This window comes from Chaetodon auriga, chromosome 5 (genome assembly GCF_051107435.1).
Source record: "Chaetodon auriga isolate fChaAug3 chromosome 5, fChaAug3.hap1, whole genome shotgun sequence".
NCBI classification, from domain to species: Eukaryota; Metazoa; Chordata; class Actinopteri; order Chaetodontiformes; family Chaetodontidae; genus Chaetodon; species Chaetodon auriga.
This window is the reverse complement of record NC_135078.1, coordinates 18,126,324-18,147,907: the sequence shown is the minus strand read 5'-3', so window position 1 is coordinate 18,147,907 and position 21,584 is coordinate 18,126,324. Positions and strand designations below refer to the sequence as shown.

The window sequence follows — 21,584 nt, the reverse complement described above, 5'->3', positions numbered from 1 at the left end:
CGAGCAAAATTAGATTCACCTTCAGCGACTGGGCCGCTGCATATAAGCATGAATTACAATTTCTCACATCAGAGAGGTTTAAAACATCTGAGGAGTAGAAGAGCATACTGTAAGACTGACGTTTTGCCTCCTCTCTTTTGTTTATCCTGTTTTAGTGTGGTCTCTCCTCCCCTCCAGCACCCGCCGTTCTCTCCCACACAGTCAGTCAGTCAGTACTTTGTTTATTGTCGTCCTTCACCGCAAAGTTTCCGACAGGCTGTCACCCTTCCCGAGACAGAAAATCAGGAGACACATGGTTGTACTTTTTCCAAACTGTCACCACTAGTACAGACATGCTCAACCCGCTGTTGCACATGATGGTGACACTGCCTGGAAGCTTTGTGAGCAGACGAATTACAGTGCCCACAAAGAAAAGAAATTAGCATTGCAGTTGCTTTTATCTTTCTCTTATCTGCAGTCAGCTCTTCCTGTGGACAGTGACTCACAGCCATTTTGAAAGCCTCACAAGTCCTCCTGACAGCCACCGCGGAGGTAGACAGCACCGCGTTTATGTCACCTTTGACAGTACCATACTGTGGCATCCCGTATGGATAGCCACCATTTAAGCCCCCGAAAGATTGATTTCAAAGTTTTTCTCTATAACATTAAAGCAGATAAGATCAGTTTTTTTGCATTAACAATGGATAACACTTTTATGGGAAAAGTGCAGAGTTATGAACACACAGATAATTATCACCAGTCAGTGATTTATTTAGTTATGACAGGGGGAAGGCCTTAACCCTAACCCATATTACAGAGGTGGCTTGGTTTGGAGGTGTATTATAAGCACAAAATTAATATAAAACACCAAACAATCATAGAAATATTACAGGCAGGAGGTTCCATGAGGGCCATGGCCACAATGCCCCCTCAGTTTGGCCTCATGTCCATCAAAGACCCGCCTGCACTGTCTCAGCCATTACGCTCCACATTAAGTTCTACTGGCATCAAGTCACACAGCAAATTTTAACAATTAACAAATTATTTCCTGTTAGCTAATGGCTCAGAGTAACATAATGTAGCGAAGCTGAACATTTTTCCTCAGTTGTAATGATGCAGGCACAATCAATGAAACAAACATACCAGTAAATCTATTTAAGTTAGCTTGCCTGCTTTAACGTACCTTTAAAGCTGGAACTCTTAACACTCACGGGCCATACGTTGTTGTTTATTTTTCTTCCCTTCCATTGACACAAACACTAAGTTCGTGTTTCTACTCATATTATACACCATTTGAAAGCTAAGAGTCACATGAATCGCTTGATGCAAACCACTTCAAGATATAATCACAACAGGAGCCACAGTAAACGCCAACAGTAGACAAACAACCATTTTTGAAATTGACCAAACATTGAGGCAACTCACCGATTATGTGTCTTGGTGATCCACAGATGGATAACACTCCAACGAAAAAGGTCTGGTAACATTGGCAAAGATCCAGATGATCCACTGCAGTAAAAAGATTTAGTCCAGAACTTGATAACAATCCACAGAAAGAGGTTTTCTCCTTTCAGGTTAGCAGGCCATGTGCTCTTCCGCTTGTCTTCTCTGTGTTGTCCCATAACTTCCTGAAAGTACAGAGACGGACAAATGACACCTCACTTGACCAATCACGATCTGCCATATGAAGCCTAGCAATCAGAGAAACCAGTAACAGTCTGACTTGAACAGAAAGGCCTCCTTCTCTTATTCCATGTAAAGATCAAGCCAATCACAAACGACTTTGCAGGTGACTGATGTTTCAAATAGCCAATGAAATTCTGAATTTTCTGATGAGCCACTCCAGTGGGTCATTTACAGTTCCAGTGACCTAAGATCAATGATTTTGCTGATAGCAGGGATATTCAGTTCTGTAAAGCTAAGACTGAGTGAACTTCTGCAAAGTGAAGGTTGACTGAGCTGAGGTAAGAAAGTCTGATAAATTCGCTAACAAGTAACACAAGAAACAACATGCAACGTTACACACAGATCATAAAACACGGCAACACTGACTGAGCTGACCCAGTGGCTAAAGAAGTGTTACACGCCGAACAAGTATTATAGGTAATGTTTGGAACATTAATGACATTAATTTCTAATTTATTTCACTGATAGTTATACTATGTATGAAAACTAAGATCAGTCTTAACCTTTAAGTTAAATTAATTATCTCTTTGGACTTAGAATGATTGTTTTATTTGATGGCCTTGCTGCCCGCAAAAATGCATCCTCTTTCAGTTCATTGTTTCGGTTTTAAAGCCAGTAGTTTAAATGTTTCGTTCAGTCTTACTGCATAGCATCATTCCCAACAGCAGTACGCAGCTGCTTTCAGCAAAAAAGCACTGAAAACTGCTCAACTGGACCAGGACTAAACTGTACACTACCTGCCCACCACTAAACGGCAAACAGACAAAATGAGCAACTAGCTGCTGACCATAATGGGGCATTTAGCAGCTAAGGGCTAGATATTTCCCTTATGAGTTGGTGGAGACCAAAAACAGCTAAATGGAGATAGAAAATTGGATGTATGTTTGCCAGGTTGCTAAAAAAAAACAACTCCGAGTGAATGATAATGTGCTCCATCTACTGGGTGTGAAAATAGGCACCTGCCTGTTAACAAGTTCACGATATCAGCTTAAAGGTGGTAAAACTGCATGTCAGTGTTGGGATTATAAGTGGCCAAAAAAACAAATTACACAAAATTACAAATTTCGATACTAATTACTTAAGGAGCAACAATCAATGTTGAAGTTGGACAAAGGACACCTGCTTTATTAATATCAAGTTTAACTTGCAAAACTTCAACTAATCTGCTTCATCGGGACCGTGTGGGTGAGGTTATCAGATTTCATCAACAGTTGCCCGGCAATCTAAGCAAGTAGCCCAATTACTGTCATCACATTTTGTGTCAAATGTTGTTGCGCCCTGATTGGTGCTCTAGTATGTGACATCACCTTTTTTCCAACAGGCACCTGCCCACTTCAAACCAGTGAGAAAAGCAAAAAGAAGAACATGAATACAGAAATGTCTCATGTGGAATTAACAAAACTCCCTTAACTCTGGCAGAAACTTTGGTATTTAGTATTCAAAAATTTCTTAATTTAACTCATTAAGTTTTTACGGTCAAGACACTTTTACAAATGATTTCTGGGTGACTGATATGGATGAAATGCTGCAAACTGAACTGCACTTTGGCACCACTGTCAATGGGTCATTTAACATTTAAACTGATTAAAATGCAGAGAAAATGTCACTGCACAAATACACTTAGAGCCTGTTGAACTTATTTATGCAATCACTCTGAAAGACAGACCAAATAATGTTGATATAAAGTGTTTATTTCCACTATCAGACCTAACTGACAGTGAAGTATCAACATGTCATTGTGACAGTTTGAGGTAGGGGAGCAGTTTGCCTATTGTTAATGATCCAGATGTTATTGGACATAGAGATAATCTTTCTTACAAGCACAGGTCTCTAAATGACAGATGTTAGCAATTAGTCCGATTATCATTATTGCCACTTGTGCAGTTCTTCATTTAGCAAATTTGAGTGAAATGTTCTGTGCAATGGCAAATATGACCCATCAAAGATAACTTAAATGATTCTAACAGCAAAAAATTCTCGTGGTGAAAGGCGGGAACACATCCTGCTCACTGACTCACCTCATTTGTGTTACACATATTTGCAGTGATGAACCGTCTCACACATTAAGCCTGATAACGACCTAGTTATCCCAGCTTCTCCCACAGTAAAGCAAGGAAAGGACCCGCGAGGGTGGCTTGGAGACAGATAGGGGTTGTTGGAACTCATCATGGTGGAGCGTGATCATCCATGCCCTCCAAGAATTGGGCTGTCCTGCTGCCTGCTCTCATCTCTGCATTCAGTCGGTTAGTTTCAGCACTCATTTACCGCAGTACATTTATAAGGAAAGCAACAGACTTTAAATGATTTCTGTCATTTGTAGCTGCACTGATGTCAGCTTCCTTTTATGTATGAAAAGCTCTCATATTTGCCATCACACAGCTGAGTGTGATTCAAACGCAGGGGCTGTTGGTTGGTGGCGGTATCATTATGCACCACTTAAGTGCAGAAGGACGTACTGATATCTAATTGACAGGTCAGTGTGCTCTCCTGTTTCCTGGGTGTGATTGTGTGTGTGTGTGATGGAGAGGGGAAAGCGTGGGTTGACAGAGTGTTGGAGGAAGAGCTGCCTGTTTGCATGCATATAAAACTGAAATTCTTCTATATCTGATATCTACAATATGTGTGTATATTGGACCATTATATAGAGGATAGTGGCTATTTTATATTGCCTACAAAAAATGTTCCTCTTGGAAAACTTGTTTGTCTTTCAACATTGAATCAAAGTAGATGTCATGTGGCTTTTTATGCCTATCAACAGAAAAACAACTCTATAAAGTCAAAGTGGAAACAGATGCAAAATGATCCTCATTGCAAATATAAAATGCAAAGTACTTGTTTGCGTAAGTATTCATGCCCTCCAAATTAGTATTAAGTGGATGCACCTTTGGCAGCAGTTATATCTTTGAGTCTGTGGAAATGTCTTCATCACGTCTGCACATCTGAACACTGCGGTTTCCCCATTCATCTATGAAAAGGCTTTGTCAAGTTGCATTTATGTAGTGAGTGAAAAAAAAAAAAAAACTTTCAGAAGTCCAGTTCCAAAATCTTAACTGGATTGAGATCTGGACTCTCTGGGACATTAACATGTTGTTCTTAAGCTATTCCAGTGTAGCTTTGTCTTTTTGCTAGTTGCCATGATTTTACTTAGAATAAAAATTAAATAGATACGCTCCTCTGTTGGTTGAGAAAATGCATTTGCTGAGATGGGAAAACCTCTCACAATCCCTCAATATAGATGAATAATGTATGGTTATAAGATAAAAATCTATTCCACTAACATTTTAGAGAGACAAGCTTTTCACCCAACAGCAGCGAAGCAATTCACAGTTCATTATCCCGCAGACACAGACAGCAATATGGAGGCACAGTCAGTGCTGAGATTAAAATGGAGCTCAAAAATACATTCAACCAGATGACTTCTAGCAGGGGTGCCGCCATGCTTTTTCATGAATGTGAAATTAATTGTATCTATTGTTGTGTGGTGATCTATCTTACTACAGTGCACTGAAAACCAGATGGCAACCCTTCCGTAGTCTGGTAAACAGCACCCCCTACTGGTGACAAGTTATTATAATCAGGTCTAAGCATTACTCAACAACAAAACAGGAATCTCACAAAGTCAGCATTGACTGGAGAAGTTTGTGTTTCCCATCAGATCTTACCAAATGTTATTGTGAGAAAATATATCAAATACATTTACTGCCAGCCACAAGATTTGGCCAAGATTAGAACTGCATCCTGTGCATGTGGCTCCCCATTTCCCTTTAGAGAACTTTTTCCCCGAAATGCTTGAAGAGTGTGCATTTGGATCACCTACAACTTATCTTAGATTTTTAACTTACCAGAAAGCATCATTAGTGGGGCAATCTTCCTATGTAGCATTGCAGCGCAAGTGAAGCTGTAGTCTGCAAGAAAAACTAATCAAGGGTAGTTTATACATGCAAAGTTCAATCTAGTAATTTCTGCAATGAAGCTGCATATATATATATATATATATATATATATATATATATACATATAAAAATCTGGTTTCTCCAATAATCTTAGTGTTTATTTGCAATCATTATGTCACTCTGTCTAGGTGGGGATTTGTTATTTTTACTTTAACTTCCAGATAGAAAAAAGCAAAATGAGACCAATTCAAAGTACATTGATCATTTATTTTATATAAATACATATAAAATACAATATAAACATTTCATGTCACAATTTTTTACAGTATTAACTACTGGTATAATAAGGGATCTTATGCGGAAACTGAACGAACAAAACAAAAAACAAAAAAAAAAAAGTTCACCCCCATTTATATGCACTGTAAATCTTTAGTGTTAACATGGGCTTGAACCTGAATAAAACCGGCGGACCTCTTTCCACTGCTGGGCCAAGCTCGATCCTGTGCCCTCAGTCACCAAAGGAAGCTGAGTGTTACATTCACTTCAGTTGAAGATCATCATAACTATTTGTAAAACCACTCCATGGACCTCAGGGCAAAGGTACTGCCTGACTCCAGCCATCCGAAGACCCTGTTTGCCACAGAGCTTCAACACATGAAGCAAAAATACTTAAAAAGCAGGCAAGCAAGGCTGCTCGTCTTTTCTGACTGGCTAAATCTGTAATTGTGCATACTGTGGCCCTGTAAAACAATTATTTTGCAATGTGCATCAGTAAGAAAGTAGTGAAACTCTAGCTCTGCTTTGGATCCTACAAGACGCACAGTGGGCCATCAGCATTCCTCTGACATCTGTCACGCCAACGCTTCATATGACACAAGAAACCCTCCACTGTACAAAGATGGCACTTTTCACTGGATGTCTGTCCCATCAGCAGCAGCTGTGACTCAAGCCGTAGACATGCATGTGACAAAAACTTAAAAAGCACCCTCTTCTGTATGTTGCATGTGTAGCCCGAACACCATATAGACACAGAAGTGTCGACGTCATTTTAGATCGAGTGAAATAAACAAACCTTAACTTTTCAGTGTGCAACTTATAAAAAAATAAGACACTAAACTGGATTTCCTAAAAGTCCTCTGAGAAGTAAGATCAAGTCACAAACGTGCAACGTGATCTCAGCATTCGAAGCTTTTTGAGGAGGCCCAGCATGACTGTACAGCCAAGGGTCCTACAGGCGCTACACTCAGTCTGAATACCAGAGTTGATTTCAGGGAAAAAAAAAATAAAAATTTTTTTAACTAGAGTACAAAAAGGAGGGATTATTGGAAACTTCAGTAGCAGAACTTGGGCCTTACCTTCAGTGTAAACAAAAATTAAAACAAAAAAACAAAACCTTCAAGCTTGGGTCCAATAAGCCTCTTAAATATTGCTTTGGTCATAATTTAAAGATTGTCTGTTGCAGATGCAAGTAGAGAACCAATCAAAAAACAAAAACAAACAAACAAACAAAAAAAGTCCAAACAACCTGGGGTTCAATCTCAGACTGCAGTGGTTTTCTTACGTAAAAGAGGTTGACCCCGAAACCCCTGATGAGCTGAGTCTTGCGTCACTCGTCTTTTTCATGATTGACGTTTCCGTTCATAACTCCGTTGGTGTGGTGCGCCCATGTCTGAGCCTGCAGCACTTTAGGCAGCCTCTTGCCCTTGGTGTAGGCGTGGTACCAGAAGTTGAGGAAGAGGAACAAGAAAATCATGCCATACGAGCCGATGATGTAGATGAAGATGGGGAACTGGTAGGGGCAGTCTTTCATGAAGAAATACTGGCAGATGTGGCTGGTCACCATAACAAACTGGATCTGGGGAAAAACAATGAGGGGAAGGGTCAATTCTACTGCCAAGATTCACCGCAGGTACTCATCAGCTACACTTTTAAGACTGAAAATAAAGAGTAGGCTGCATCAGATCAGTTAACGCACCAGCTGAATGGTAGTGAGGTATTTCTTCCACCACAGGTACTTCTGGTAGCTGGGACCCATGGCGGTCAGGCCGTAATACGAGTACATGATGACATGGACGACACAGTTCAGCAGGGCGTGGAATGTTCCCATGCCACCTGAAAACAGGGAGTGTGTCAGGAATGATAAGTCACAATATCAAAAAGTCATGGAAAATATTGCTCGTGCATAAGAGAAAAGGCTGTCCTACCTGGTGCAAACCGAACCCCAAACCACCAGGTGAAGGGCATGATTGAGTGATGGTAGACATGAAGAAATGTCACCTGGCTGTTCTTCTTCCTCAGCACAAAGAAGACCTGGAAAGAGCACACAAGTATAGCCTGGGTCAAAAAAAAGACTAACTGACAAATGGTAGATGTATCAGGAAGGGTTTTCAAATGTCTGACAATGATTTTTTTGACTTACCGTGTCCAGCATCTCTATGAACTTTGAGAAGTAGTAAAGCCAGCAAGTTGCTGCCATCTAGAGGAGACAAAGAATATTTTAGTACATCCAGATCTTAATACATGATCAGTGTCAGATTCAGTCATGTGCTGCAATACATCCCCATCTGTGGAGGAGTGACTTACCCTTACAGCCTGCGGTGAATCGGAGTAGTTGACCAGGTCACAGTGAAAAGAGTATCCTGTTCCCCATCCTGACATCACAAACTGAAGAAAACAGTGCAAAGTGTGATCATTCACCAGTAACTGAGGCTTTTATAGGAAAGTTTGGACATACAGTGTAATAATACCAAAAAAAGTCAAGCTGAAGTTATTCAGATCTGAGGAAATATTTGCAGATTACAATGAATGGAGAGACTACACCTGCCTAAAAAAAAAAAAAAAAAATCAACGAACAAAACCATTTCACAATACTGCCAATGGCATGTCACGGCTCTGTTCTTCACAAAGAGCTCAACAATACAAGAAATCCTAAGGTTTGCTCCTCTGCGAGCCTGTGGCATGCATTGTTGGATAAACTTCTTAAGAATTATGTCAGCAGCAAACACTACATGCGAGCTGTGCACTAAAAGATGACTTGATGACTCACTTCGTAGCACATGTAGAGCGAGAGAGCCACCACGCTGAAGTTGTAGACTATGAGGAGTCCTTTGAGGTCAAAGGCTTTGCGGTTCTCCATTATCCGAGGCCCCAGCGATGTGACAAAGTAAATGTATGCAGAGATGATGAGCGTTTGGGGTAGAGGAGACGACATGAGGAACCAGTCCGCCGTCCGCGTGTCTGTAACAGAAGTACGGTGGGCAGGTTTGTGAGATCGGGGTTAAGACATGAATCGGCGTGTGATGGCAGTGCAGGGTGTTAAATCAATGAATGCTCATGAGACTCACCTGCACTTTGGAAGAACTCATCATAAATGAGTGCGGCCGAGGACTTTATATTGTCAAACTCCATTTTCAGACTTGCAATTCACCTGGAAGAGCAAAGGCAAAGAACAACCAAAAAGGCCTCTATTTACTGAAACGTTCACAAACTGCTGAATGCACCACTGGGAGAACAAGTGGTTTTAATGAGAACATGAACACCGCAGCAAAGTTTCACAATGAGGAACTTTGCTGAAGTTATTAATGGCAACCAGTTCCTCCACTTTACACAGGAAGTAAGTTTGAGCACACAGCTCTCTCTCCCACATGCAGCTGGTATCTGATAAAACTGAACCATGCTCGACTCTTGCAGTTCAACTTGAACTACACATTGCTGGGACTCAAAGGCTGGACTGTATTAGGGGAACAGGCCACTCAGCCATTCTTCGCAGCCCCTCTGAGCATCTGAGGAAGACAAAGCCAAGAGTGTACGGGGAGTACAATGAGTAGCAGTCCGTGTCTCTGTTTTCAGAGAGAACAACAGTGCGACTCGAATTTATCCAAGTATCGTGTGCACATGGCTAATGTAAAATTCAGTTGCTGTCCAGTTATAATACAGTCCATGTTTTTCCTAACTTTAAAAGATGAGCAAACACGAATCAAACAGGCTTTCAGTTCACTCAGTGGGAACACTGAAGGTGGGCAGATGATCTTTGGCAACTACGATGTGTGGGGTTAAAAGAAAGGGGCTTACAATTTATTCACATTATGCAATGTTAGAATAACAGCCAGCTTAAACCAAATCTGATGGTAAATGGGACTACATGTCTCCATGATCCCGGTGTCTCCCCAGTCTGATGGCTCTGGAGTTCAAAATCAAGCAGCTGTATAAAATGAAGGACTTGGGTGATCCCTGGCTGGGAGTTTCCAGGTTCATACTGGTCACAGTGGGGTAACTAAGGTTCACACACTGACTGGCTTGACTGGTTTATGAAACGTGATTGTGGTATGGAAATATTCCATGGGGAAACTTCTCCCTGTACCACAGCAGAAATCAAAACTAAATCTCAAATAAATCAAGATTTGTTTGGAGATGAACCCTTGTTTTGTTTGGAGCGAGTGAGTAAACGCAATTAAACACATCAGCCACATGTAAGCTCCGGGCTCGTAACAGGTTTTCAAGGTGTGTCTACCTGAACGCATCCAGAGCAGGGCCTGGGTAAAGTCACTGGGTGAACTGTGAAAAACAGGCATGGCTGTCTGGAGTTTCTCCATTAATGAAGACATGGCAAGCCTTGACATGCCAATTAACGTTGTAATCAGGATGTCAAAGGCTGCTTCTCCCACGGCACACCTCCACATTGGTGTAAACTCCCACGGTTTACATAGATTAAAACACACGTTCACATAGACTAAAACACATGGCCCCGCGGGATTCAGTGGCTGAGGCAGACTTGTGGATGCTGCCCCCTCACACAATAGACACAATTAAAGTGGAAACTAGTTTTGAGTCTTAAGTGATGTTTGGAAACAGCACCTAATTTAACTTTTGGTAAGATGCTTCGCCGTTTATAAAAGGCATCCAAATGGAGAATTCGTATTTTCAGACAATTTCAGATTATTTCCCACACCAGTTTCGGTGTAATCCGCATCAAGGGAGTGAAGTTGATGAGCACCAGGTGGGGGGTGAAAAACAAGTCCAACAGCTTCCATCTAACGCTCAACGACAGGAAATAGCTCAGTGATCCACAGCACGCTTTTGTTCATCTCCGCAGTTTTATCTTTGTAAAATACCTGAACTCGTATTCGGTTCACAAAAAGTCAAACTTCACTAACCTTTAGTTCTGCCGCCGCCGATTCTCAAAGAAAGCGCTTTTGGTCCGTCAAATTGCTTGTATCCAAATTCCTGGGTCACCTGCAGCTCCTCAACAGGTGTGTTTCCTGCTGTTCACGTTCTGACAGAGCGCGTTCTGCTCCCTCCTTATGGCAGCCTCAGGAGGGCGGGGTCTGGTCTAAAAGCGAGCCTTCTCGTTCGCTGATTGGCCAATTTGTGGTTCGACATAGCTCGAATCAAGCTCATTGCTGAACGATGTCTCATCGGAAAGATATTGCAACAATACTGTATGTCCTCTTCCGACTTGATTATCATTGGTTTCAGTCCAAAAAAAATGTACAATTAGTGCTGTTTTTTTCCACAACCTCCCTAAAACTACAGCAAGATCACACAGGTTAAAGAAACAAGGCAGCATTCAAAGTGCTTTTATTGTAAGACGATCAATTAATTCATTAAAAACTGTACAATTCAAGACACTTCAGGGAATTTGGGAAATAGCAGACTGGAGCCTTAAATGACGGAGTGTAATTGAAATGATAGTAAATAGTTGTTTTCTTATTCACAATCACTGGTTTGGAGGCGGGGGCTCATTTGGTTTGCAGGTGTTCACCTGCTAACAAAAACAATGTGTAAAACTGTGGGGGGGGTGGGAAGAGAGAAGGGGTTTTAGTATCAGTCTTGCCTGCTAGTATCAGAAAGTGCTAACCGATTGCCCAATTCCTCCCATGTGAGGATTGTTGGGCTGTCTCTTTTCACTTCAGCTACAGAAAGACACAAACTGAAGAACTGACACCACATCTATTTTAAAAGCTTGCACATCTCTATCTCTGAGCAGTACAGTGTCCCTTTAAGCAAAATCTTGCGTACCTTTTACAAAATGTCTACACCGGATAAAGTGTCAGCATCATCACAGGTGTGAATGTGGTGAAACGACATTCTGCTTGTCTCAAAAACTCAAACCTTTAAGCTGTAAACATAATTTGTACAATGTCAGACATCCCCCATGGCTATAATAAGTTATTAAAAATACAAAAATGTTTTGCAGAAGGTTAAGAGGACTTTAGCAACATAATCCTTGTTATGCATAGCACGGACCATGTGGGCTTTACAGTCAAATAGAAAAAAATATACAACACTGACGAAGTTATATCAAATGTAAAAAAAAAAAAAAAAAACCCTCAAACATTCATGACATTGTGCATCTTTATGAAGTCATACAATTATTTACACATTGTCATGTTAAGGCCTTCATCTTTGTCTGCAATGATGAAACAGGAAATTTCCCTGAACCCATCATTATCTTCCCAGGTATCCGTGGACCTGTCATGTTTTGACAAGTTAATCGTGAAGGATGTGTGCTCATTTGCATGGTCACACACCTGCACATCTACAGCCTCTCCACACACTCAAAACACCAGCATTAATCTTCATCACTGCTCCATGCATCCTGAAAGGCAGGGTTCACTGACGACGGGCCCGCAGCAGCCTGCAAGGAACCAGGACATCCAGCTCAATATGCAAATCTGAATTAAGGTAATTCTTTAAATACATCCATTACAACACAATACAAATCACAACCATACATGGGTGCACACTGTGGGGAAAAAAAACTATTGCTGAGTTTATCTGATAAATGTAATGTAAAAAAAGAAAAATGTGATTAGGATCCAATTGTAATTCAATAAGCACTACTGGAGGAGGAATAGGCACAGTTGAGTGGTGGTGTTATTATCATGTGCCAGGTAACACTGAGGTGTCATCATTTCAACTGACAACCAGTTCATCTATGATCTCATGTCTGACATGACAACAAACCAAGAAAAGTTTAAAAATTGACAGCTTTTAATAACTGTGCTCACACTGAGATTGTCATTGGACCTTACGATACAACATAATGATACAAAACACTTGAAACCGATTTAATCTTGTAAGTAATTCCTCAATAGTTCCTAATAGGTCTTCTCCTTATCTTGTTTCCTACCTTATTGGCACAGTTTGACTCTTCTTCCACATCTGCGGCACGAAGGACAGGAACCCACGCCAGGATATTACAGTCTTTACCTCCGCTATAGAGCTCCTACGTGCAAAGAAGAACATGGATACCTCGGTTCTGACACAATGCTTCACACATTGTTCACCGGAAATAAAAGAAGAACTGCTGTTACAGCAGGAACTTCATCTTAACACATAACCAAACAATGACATCGGCACCCAGGGAAAACCAGCGTGACTCAGCATGACTGGGACTAAGAGTAAAATAATTAATGAGCTCAAAACTGTCCACGTTATGCGAGAGAACTCATGGGACACACGGTCTCTGCTGTGGGACTGATCAGTGTCAATGCAATACAACACATTCCCCCCTGAGCTCTCCGGAGTGACAAGCTGCCAAACGGCATTCTTATGTTGCACATGCAAAACCTGCATGCATGACACCAGATGAGTCTGACACACAGCAATAGCCACTTGGATGCACAGTACTATTAGTCAGTGTGCTATTTTTATTATTATGTTCATTTGTTTTATGCTTGTATATTCATCTTATTACCTTTATGTTCAACTTGCATCTGTGATATTTGAATCTTGCAGTGCTGAACCTCTTGTCGCTAAACTAAAGTAACACAGTTAAAAATTACACACAGGTACTGTTGACATTATGGCTGCCAGCAATAACTTGGGTCAGACAAAGGGGATGCCTGTATTTGCATTTATATTAGCTCAGCATAGCTTGGGAAATGTTGACTTAACCATGTTATCTGTCCGGGGGAAGCGGCTCGTTTAAGACTGCCATGGTGATTGCAAATTTCTAATAGCCCTTGTTGCAGTGACAGCACCATGAAGGCTGTCACCCTGCTGGCATCTGGCAAGCGATACAGAAGTATCCGCTGCCGTACCAGCACACTGCAGAGCAGCTTCGTTCCTCATTGCTGTGACACTCCTCAAGTCATAAAATATTTGTTTCATCTTTTTTGACTTATTAGCTATTCGGCAGAAAGGGGTAGCATTTCATTTTACGACCCTGTGTTGTAAAATGATAAATACATGAACCTTGTACCTTGAAGAGATGAATCAAAAACATGATGGGCAGAAATAAACTGAGCTGACTGCTCTAAATGTACAAGAGACCAACTAGACCTGGCTGACTGACTGGCTGGATGCAGGGAGCAGTCACACCTGGGACTCGGCTGCGTCTCACCTGGTAGTCTGGGTGGAACTCGCAGCAGTCGACGTTGTTGTAGTGACCCCTGAGCATCGTCACCAGCTCTCCTGTGTGGAGGGCATACACCGCGACTGAGCTGCCACATGGCACGAACACAAACTCTGGGCTGCAGCCGCGTGACACTGTGAACTGTAGCCTCTTCCGACTCTCATTGGAGACCTTCCCATAATTTACCTGTGGGACACACAGTGAAGGCACACAAGGTTCAGAATATGTTAAGCCAGGATGCCATAATAATACCTTTCCTTTCACATCCCCCAACATGCACCCGATATCCCCATTACCTCATCTACAATCTAACTCTTTGCCCAGGAGAAAAGTTAACCCACCCTTTAAGCCACTAGCTATCTTATGGTACAGCCTGATGATGGAAAAATTTCCACCATGGCAACCACAGTATGATACAGCAGAGCAGGAAATCAGAACAGAAGACTGCATGAGAGCCCAGGGAAATGGTATAGCTTCCCTTGGCTTTAGGGTAAGCTTATGTCTCTGTGGTGTGGGGTTGTGTATGTGGTTGATTATACAAATTTTCCATTTTTTTTCACAGATCCAACCCTATAAAGCAAAGTTTCTTAGAGACTGGAATCCTGCCAGTTCAGTCATTCAGAGGGATCCGTGTGAGACTTCCTGCCACCTCTTTTCTATTACCAAACCTAAAGTAGTCAAAGAGTCTGTCCTCAAGAGCCTGAAAGAGGAGTGACGTAAACAAGGCTGCTTGACAGTGGCAAATAGCTGGTTTGTGCTGGTTGATTTCTCGCAACATTAATCCCTGTTTTACTTGTTTACACACTAATTTCTCCCACTTTATCATTTCTGAATGATAATCATTTTAGGAGCTCCTTCTCTTTGCTTGATTGTATCCCAATTTTTGAAGGATATCACACAATTTACAGGAGAAAGCACTGCCGTTAAATAAAAATTCTCCTGTGCCCCTAAAAACTGAAGAAAAGTGGCAACTTAAAAACCAAACTCAAGAGAAGCAGGTCAAATTGTAGATCATTTTGGCAGTCTTTCACAGAAATTTCAATCATTTCCGTACTAAGACAGCCCCAGGTAAGCTCCTGAATGTTGAGAATGGTGGCTGCCAAGAAATAGTAAACATCATGTCTAGGAGTCACTGGAGGGCTGTGTAAAGAATTATGAACAGGGTTGAGCTGAAGAGAGTTAAGTCTTAAAGAAGTCCAGAGAAGAAGACAAGACAGTGATCTGGTAGTAATGAAAGTGTCCTCAAGCTTCTGGGATGTCACAAGTCTAATCGCCCTTGTTTGTTTGTGGTTCTTTGAAGATACTTTTGCCAAAAAAAAAAATCATGTTTCCTTTGTTGTTCTTGTTGTTGAAGAACTCATAGATTAATGTTCTAAATTCAATACATTTCACCAATACAGATAAATATTTTGGTATTTAAACCAAATCAAATGCAAACACAGCTTGCTTTATATGTGTTTATGTTGTTTGTGTATATGTGTTTTGGTTTTACAGCCTGCATGCAAGCCTGCTGGCTGTAGGTTTAGATCTGACTGAATATCTCAGACAAACTTACTACTTATCCACCACATGTTAATAGGGTTTCTACAAAATATCACTCAACTGTATGCATGTATAATTGCACTACAACAGGACCCAAGACTGAGCTTTGTGGAACTCCACTTGTAACACAGTGATAAATAGTACTTTGAAATTAAAAACAGGTGTCAAAAGGAGCGCTGAGATCCAGGACAGACATCTGGACTGAACCTGTTTTACAGAAATCACTGATGACCACAACAAGAACAGTTTCTGCAGGTTCCAAAACCAGACCAGATGGTCTCAATCCAGTGCATTTCAGGTATCTATTCAAATTGTTTTTCACACTTCTTTCAAGGATCCGGTTGGGGAAAGGCAAATGAAATGGGTCTACAACTGCCCAATTTGCATAATCCAAAAAAGTAATCAAGGTAGGTTAAGAATGACCATTTACTTTACTCTCTCTCTCTTTCACTCATTCACTCACTCACTCACTCACTCACTCACACACTCCTTACCAGTGTATTTTCCCCAGTGGCACTATTCCACAGTCGCATACGATCATCAGTTCCAGTAGTGAGGAGGTGGAGGCCATCGGCAGTAAAGCACAGGCCATTCACTCTGCCATTATGAGCTGTATTCACTGGTTAAAAACACAGTTATGACATGATAACATGCATTTGTCATCTATTTCCTCTTTGTAAAGAACCAACACCACACATTTTTTGGTTAGAACACAAACAGGAGTGCCGGCAAAAAAAAAAAACAGAAACTGTATGTACAGAATGTTGAGCACTCCTCCAGACAGACACACTCAGCGGTGTTAAATCGACTCCGCTGAAAGCTCTTTGACATCACATCTGAGAGAAGGAAAATGTTGCTGTAAAAGGCTTCATTTTCTGCTTTTAAACATAGCAATAGAGGCATCAGTTCCCAGGAGGGTTCATTCAGTGACTATAGATCAATGTGCCCTCCAGTTTTTTTAGTTTGTACATCAATACACTTTTGGGTATATGTGCACATCAGCTCCTCTTGTGTGTATACTGTATGTCTGTGCAGCACAACTGTAAGTTATATATGCTATACTGTGCAGTTGCTAAATGGACATCCTTGGCAGTGATTGGTAAATTGATATGACTGAGACAGGGGAAAAATATGACAGGATGACGCACCACATCAGCATACGAGCAATTTTTACCCTGCAAATTACACCCCAGGGGACCATCTGACAATAATTTCTGTCCTTATGCCCTTCAGTGCCTGTATTTTTCCACATCTAAATAAAGGCTAAAATATCCACCAAGAGCCCTGCCCACTCTGGATGAATGAGGAAAAAGACACTTGATAAGAAAGAAAAGGGGAGAGGTAACCATACCTGCCTCAGAGGACGCTTTTGACTTGTCTCCATTATGCTGGTCCAGAGTGAGGAGACTACCCGAAGCCCGACGCACATCCCATACTTTCACTTTGCTGTCTGCACTTAGAGGGAAAAGGAGGGAATTAAGTCTGTTTATCAACTCTCCTGTTTCATCCATGAAAATATAGTCCTATAAACTATTCAAAATGAGCATAATTGATCATCCCACTAAGTGTAATATATGCCAGTGTTTGTTTTTAAAGGTCAGTTTTCTGTTGGGGATTAACATGCTGCTCCATAATAGAATATCACACACTTCTCTGAGTGCCTCCCTGTGCCAGTTGTTTTCAAAATCACTTACAGTCCACAGGGACAACAGCACACTGATCCCCATTGGTTAATTAGCATGTCTAATGTAGCATAAAACAGGTGGGGACTGTATCTGCCATATGCTATACTGACAGGGCGACTTGAGTGCCACAGTTAGCATGTGATGTGGTGGCATTATCCTTGACTCAGGGCTGCAATGTGGCCAGATGGGCAGGAACTCAGATGACAAGAACTGCTGGGACATGACATGGTAGAGATTGTCCTGTACCTGCCATTATTCTTTAATGTGGCTCTGAGGGCAAAATAGGTGGTGGTTTTAGAGTGAATCTCCACAGAAAGCCTGGCAGTTGACAGCACCTACCTGGCAGTGGCTAAGATGTGCTCATATCTAGGCGACCAGCGCACAGACAGGACCTCTGCTCTGTGACCTACAGGAGGAGAGTTGTTGTTTATGTGTGTGAGGAAAAACAGCAGGAAAAATAAGTGTGTGTATTTGTGGTCTAGTCCACTAACCCTGAAGAACATGAATCCGTGAACCAGACCTCAGGTCACACAGCTGGATTTTAGGGTTTTTGGTACCAACTGAAAATGCAAGAAAAAGGAGAGAAAATTGAGGGAGGACACTAAAAAGGCTACCATTAGGTAAAACCCTGAAAAGGGGGAAATACAATCCTAACTTCCCAACATTTCATTCAATTGTCGTTTCAATATTGCATTCCTACTTATCAACACTGACACATTTTACAAATATGTGAGTATAATCTGCTACAGCATGTGTATAAGGGGAAAGGTACTCCAGCAGGGTAAAAAAACTGGAGTCTCAGGTTCTCACAGAGAAGGTGTGGTAAATATGAAAACACACTCATACAAACCTCTGATAAATGTGAGCTAACACACCCAGAATGTGTACAGGGGAGGGGGGCAAGGTAGTGGGTGAAATGAGAATGGCAATAAATTCTAAATAGCCCAAATTATGCAGAATTACTGAGCTGCTTTTTAGGAACAGATTTCCTTAACATCGTCTTTCTCGTTAGATACAAGACTCCAGGGATGTTTTTAACTTGTCTCACAAGCATCTGTAACACCACTGACATGGAAGGACACACTGAGACACAAAATACATACAAAGACATTGCAATTGTGTCTGCCTTCCAAGCAGGCGTGTCAAAAAGAGTGTTTGTTAATATGACAGAGAGCACCTGCGTGCGCATTCATGAGCTCATACTCAGCAAGCAAGAGGAACCTGTTGATCCGGCCTGGTGACGTGCTGACATGGCATCTAAGTTCCTACATTTTTTTCTCCACAGAAATCTGCCACTGAACCTGAACCTATGTTGAACTACCTGGGATACAAGGCAGAGTCTGTGTTGTGCTGTGGGGGTAAATGCTGCACCTTGCTTGGGGAAACAGATTGACTGACAGGGTAACTAATGAGATTTTTGTTTTAAGTTCAATGTTTTTTTAGCACGCAGTGACATCAACAGGTTCTTCAGCTGGTTTATTTTGCATCACTGAGATCAGCAAAAACTGTGGCTGCATTCACACACACCTGCAATAAGACTGTGCTTCCTGGCGATGGGGGACAGGTGGTGACTGTAGACATTGCCCTCAAACTCAAACACCTCAGCAGGCTGAAGAGATGGACAGACAGAGAGGGTCAGTGAGCTATGACAGAAATTCAGCTATTTGTATGTTTATTGCTATGTATATTTGTGTGTGTACGCTGAATGAACATCCTGATTTTATGCTAAAATACACAGCATGACCTTCAATAAAGCCATGGCCTTAAAGTCTAATTGTTGTATAAACTCACCACAGTGCTGGAAATGGGTTTAGAGGATGAATTAGGTCAAAATAAAAGCAAGCAGAGAGGGAGGGCAGCAGCTCAGAAGGCAGCTCACCCGAGCAGCAGTGGCGGTTACAATGCAAATTCTTCAGCAAATATAAAAAGCCTCTCTGTGCCCCATCTGTCAGTGTGTGCCAGCACCGGCATGGACTCAGCCAACAAGCACGCGCGCGCACACACACACACACAGAGGAGGCTCTGTTTGCATAAAAATACCACACATACAAATACATTGTGCACACACCAATGCAAAGCACACATTAATGTGGAAAAACACAAGTCTAATAAATAATTTAACAGGTATGACTGTGTATGTTTGTGTGGGAGACAGACAGACACACACAGAGTAAAACAAATGAAAGGGCGGTGGTTGTTTTCTGTCCCTTCCTTGACCTTTTTAGGTAACCGTGGTGCCAGTGTAACTCTAGCACAGCTCAGGGGCTGCCATATGGGACTATGTGGCATAGAAAGGTAGAAAGCATGAAGCAGAAAATAAGAAAGAGACGGGAAGAGATAGTGAAAAGAGCAAAAAGAGAGAAAGGGCAGTGAAGTTATAAGAAAACAAATGTCAGTTACTTAATGAACCATTCTCCATATGCACCAGGTTACCTGTTTAGTGTATAATTTCATGTGTTGATTCTGCTCTACTGTGACCAAGTTTATACTGGACAGCATTATAATGAAAGGTCTTTCTTATTTTGCTCATCCCAATTTACACACTGCACACATGGGAACTAATTGTACCTTCAGTGTCTCAGTGTCCCAGACTTTCATGGTCTTGTCGAAGGAACTGGAGACAAACATGCCTGTGTCACAAGGATACCACTGGACTGTCTCAACGCTGAATTTGTGGACGTGCCGACTCGACCTGATTAAAAAAATGAAGCCCGAAAATGTGATCAGAATGATACCCACCTTCATGGTCCAACGCGCTAACTGTAAGTCACTTTAGATATCAGCAACAACTAAATAAATGTAATGCAATGTAATGTTCCCTGTGCAGACAATAAAGCTATATTCACACAGCAAACCTCCATGGCACATTCTCTTGTAGCCCTGTTCAGCCATGTGGGTGCATGTTTTCATGACGGATGTTTCATGGACTGACATGAGTGAATGTTCAGACTGTGGTCACATTGCCACAAATTAGAACTGCATCAGAATCAGAGCCATGCGTTTAGGTGTACAAAATAAGATGTATTGTATGTGTCCTCAAGGACATGGCTGTGAAAGAGCTTTGGACATAGCACTGTGAGAACTTGATGTAGTGCTACCCTCTAGTGGACGACATGAGTACACAGAGTAACACTCACCTGCCTACTGTGCAAACTGCCTTGCAGGTGTACTGTGGTTTCCCACTGAAGTTCTCCAGGTCATAAACGACGATCACTCCATCTGCTCCACCGGACAACATGCTAAACAACAGAGAGGGTTGACTTCACAGACTGATGTGACTTCCTCCAACACAACTTTCTAAGTATTTTCTACCAAAGTATGACTGACAGCAGTTGTCTGTGAAGACTTATCACAGAAATGTCTGAGGTGATGGGAAGATTGTTCCAAGAAACTGTCAGCCCTTGAGCTTTTTAAATCTGATTAAAAGTATAATTGTTTAATGTAGAAATCTCTAAACCAGTAATACCAAATTAGGACTAAGTGGACTTACTATCTGCCCTCTATTACATCAATGTCAATGGTGTTGATGCCATTTCCATGGATTCTGTCCACGTCTCTGTCAGGATTCAACTTCAGACCGAGGACTCTTTAGAGAAACAGACAGAGGAAGAACTATGTATCACTGGACACTGGATAATTCATGTTAAACCTTTACAGCAGGAGAAGATTACCAAAAAAAAAAAAAAAATACAATTAAAAAAAAAATACTGGAAAAGATACAATAAAGGAAACGGACAACAAATACATGCATTGCAAATGAGAAAATATGAAAAAAATGAAAGCCTTATTTGACTTAAGTTACCTCAGTTAACCAATCCATAGAAAATGAACAATGAACAAATTTTGATATTTGGATTAGCACAAAAGTCATGTATTGAGTGAAATTTGCAATCTGTGGCTAGTAAAATTTCTCACATATTCAGACATGTCAGCTGTTCTCTTCATCTTTTCCTGCACTGAGTGCAATGTTTAAACCGGAGTCAAATTCCTTGGATGTGCACACATAAAGCCGATTCTGATTCTCTCACCTTCTCGTTGACTCTGCACGTCTCAGTCGCAGAGGGTCATCCAGACCAGCCTGTCTTGCTGCCAGAAACCCCAGCATTGTTTCAATTTCCAGAAAATAGATCTTAATTTTAGAGCAGGGCTAGTATTCAAGATATGTTACAGTTAGCTAACCTAGCTCAACAGCTACCATGCTACTGACACTGAAATTTCTAAGCCAGACTGAAATTCTGGACGTCCAGCCAGGCATGACATGGTACTCAAAGCTCCGCGATAGCTTAATGCGCTATCCATAACTTATTGGGGGTACTCTGCTTTCAAAATTTATTGTTTATCTTACAATAATTTCAACTAGCTTCGCAGCAACATACAAACACAACACAAAGAGCCGCCATATTGGAACGTAACGTCTGTTTTATGATGAATGCTGCGATT

General features: G+C 41.4%; 2 protein-coding genes across 2 annotated transcripts; both read right to left on the bottom strand.

Moving 5' to 3' along the window:
* Window positions 1-5,807: 5,807 nt before the first annotated feature.
* Window positions 5,808-10,832, bottom strand: elovl7a (ELOVL fatty acid elongase 7a). Its single transcript, XM_076731722.1, has 8 exons — window positions 10,712-10,832; window positions 8,903-8,985; window positions 8,605-8,795; window positions 8,142-8,222; window positions 7,978-8,034; window positions 7,763-7,868; window positions 7,534-7,670; window positions 5,808-7,413 (listed from the first exon to the last, which is right to left on the bottom strand). Exons 2-8 carry the CDS (start codon window positions 8,964-8,966, stop codon window positions 7,165-7,167), a joined length of 885 nt encoding a protein of 294 aa, XP_076587837.1. The 5' UTR covers window positions 8,967-8,985; window positions 10,712-10,832; the 3' UTR covers window positions 5,808-7,164.
* Window positions 10,833-11,117: 285 nt separating this feature from the next.
* Window positions 11,118-21,557, bottom strand: ercc8 (excision repair cross-complementation group 8). Its single transcript, XM_076731872.1, has 12 exons — window positions 21,173-21,557; window positions 20,635-20,730; window positions 20,282-20,383; window positions 19,713-19,836; window positions 18,672-18,753; window positions 17,636-17,704; window positions 17,484-17,550; window positions 16,811-16,914; window positions 15,954-16,078; window positions 13,906-14,103; window positions 12,691-12,786; window positions 11,118-12,195 (listed from the first exon to the last, which is right to left on the bottom strand). The coding sequence occupies exons 1-12, from the start codon at window positions 21,247-21,249 to the stop codon at window positions 12,130-12,132; spliced, it is 1,206 nt and encodes a 401-aa protein (XP_076587987.1). The 5' UTR covers window positions 21,250-21,557; the 3' UTR covers window positions 11,118-12,129.
* Window positions 21,558-21,584: the final 27 nt, after the last annotated feature.